The sequence below is a fragment of the Capsicum annuum genome, chromosome 11 (genome assembly GCF_002878395.1).
Source record: "Capsicum annuum cultivar UCD-10X-F1 chromosome 11, UCD10Xv1.1, whole genome shotgun sequence".
In the NCBI taxonomy this organism is placed as follows: Eukaryota; Viridiplantae; Streptophyta; class Magnoliopsida; order Solanales; family Solanaceae; genus Capsicum; species Capsicum annuum.
The window spans coordinates 232,976,920-232,978,926 of NC_061121.1; the positions used below are offsets into that span (position 1 = coordinate 232,976,920).

Here is a 2,007-nt window from a genome sequence, read left to right on the forward strand (position 1 = left end):
TGTGCGCACCCAAGGGTGTGGGCAAGTAGTCAATCAAGTGAACACAATGTAGCCTAGCGTAAGCAGTTACAGCTGTTGATAACTAGACCGCCGCGTTCTTCTGATTGTAGCAGAGGATCTAGTTCCACAACAATCCGCTTATCTTATATGTATAAGATAATATGTGGTTTCTTTACATTTGTTCGAGACTTGATGGATAGAGTTACCCAAACAGGCTCCGACACCATAATTATGAAAAGGAAAAAGATTTTCTTTTCCTTTTGTGACCAACCGAACAACACCTAGGGACAAGGGCGGAGCTATCCTTTGTCCACGGGGTTCATCCGATTGTTTTTTTAAGTATATATAGTAGATGTTGAACCCCCTTTGGTTAGTTTGTCTGTCTACTTCTGAACCCCTTAATGAAAATTCTGGCTCCGACACTGCTAGGGACATCCACCCATTTCACTTTGGTCAACCTCATAGCACATTGCATATTGTGCAACATTAGTTGTTTCATCATGTGCAACAAGCCAAAAACTCCATGAATTAAGGCTAACTCTAAGTCACAAGTCCAACTTCTATACATATATATATTACAACTTCATTAACTCTTGTTCCATATATCAATTAACATTTTAGTCTAAAGTTTTCAACAAAACCAAAAAAAATAAAAATAATTTCAACAACACATTTAGCTTGAGTAGTTTAGTAAAGATGGATAGGAGAATGTTGTGTGTAATAGTAGCTATTCTTCTCTTGTCAATATTTTCACAAGCCACCTTTGCTGATCAACCTGATGGCAAAGGTAAAAGCAAGCAGGTCGACGCGGTGACTCAAGATCCCGGTTATGTTGTGTTGGATCCATTGCCGGGTACGGTGCAAGAACGCGCGTTCTGCACGACTCCAGGAGTTTGTTACTATAGAACACTCACTTGTCCAGTTGAGTGTCCTCAGAGGAAGCCTAGACAGAACAAGAAGCAGAAGGGATGCTATATCGATTGCGGCAGCAAGTGTGAAGCAACTTGCAAGTGTAAGCATTTGCATATCTTCTACTAGCTTATCAGCTATGTTGCTCGGACTCTCCAAAATGGTACAGCAGACGCGTGTTGGATCCTCAGAAAGTAGTGATCCAGCATGCGCCCGACAGCATTTTGAAGAGTCTGAGCAACGTAGCCTATTAGTGCATTTGAACAATGTGCTCGGACTATGTTATCAGCTATGTTGCTCGGACTCTCCAAATGGTACAGCATACGAGTGTTGGATCCTCAAAAAAGTAGTGATCCAGCACGTGCTCGACAGCATTTTGAAGAGTCTAAGCGACATAGCCTATCAGTGCATTTGAACAATGTGCTCGGACTATGTTATCAGCTATGTTGCTCGGACTATGCTCATTAATTCTCTGTTGTTACATATCTTCTCCTAGCTTATCAGCTATGTTGCTCGGACACTCCAAAATGGTACAGTATACATGTGTCGGATCCTCAAAAAGTAGTGATCCAGCATGCGTCCGACAGCATTTTGAACAATCTGAGCAACAGTCTATCAGTGCATTTGAATAATGTGCTCGGACTATGTTATCAGCTATGTCGCTCGGATTATGCTCATCAATTCTCTGTTGCTATGTTGCTTGGACTCACGAAAATGCTACAGCACACGCATGTTGGATCCTCAGAAAGTAGTGATCCAGCATGCGCCTGACAGCATTTTGAAGAGTCTGAGCAACATAGCCTATAAGTGCATTTGAACAATTTGCTCGGACGATGTTGCTCGGACTATGCTCATCAATTCTCTGTTATTACATATCTTCTACTAGCTTATCAGCTATGTTGCTTGGACTCTCCAAAATGGTACAGCACACGCATGTCTGATCCTCAAAAAGTAGTGATCCAGCATGCGCCCGATAGCATTTTGAAGTGTCCGAGCAACATAGCCTATAAGTGCATTTGAACAATGTGCTCGGACTATGCTCATCAATTCTCTATTATTACATATCTTCTACTAGCTTATCAGCTATGTTGCTCGGAC

General features: G+C 41.9%; 1 protein-coding gene across 1 annotated transcript in view; it reads left to right on the top strand.

The window, feature by feature from the left end:
* Positions 1-702: 702 nt before the first annotated feature.
* LOC107847650 overlaps positions 703-2,007 on the top strand; it is a 5,346-nt gene continuing 4,041 nt past the window's right edge. Inside the window, exon 1 of the mRNA XM_016692040.2 lies at positions 703-1,012. Coding sequence (XP_016547526.2) covers positions 709-1,012 — 304 coding nt within the window. The 5' untranslated portion in view covers positions 703-708. The remainder of the gene's footprint in view (positions 1,013-2,007) is intronic.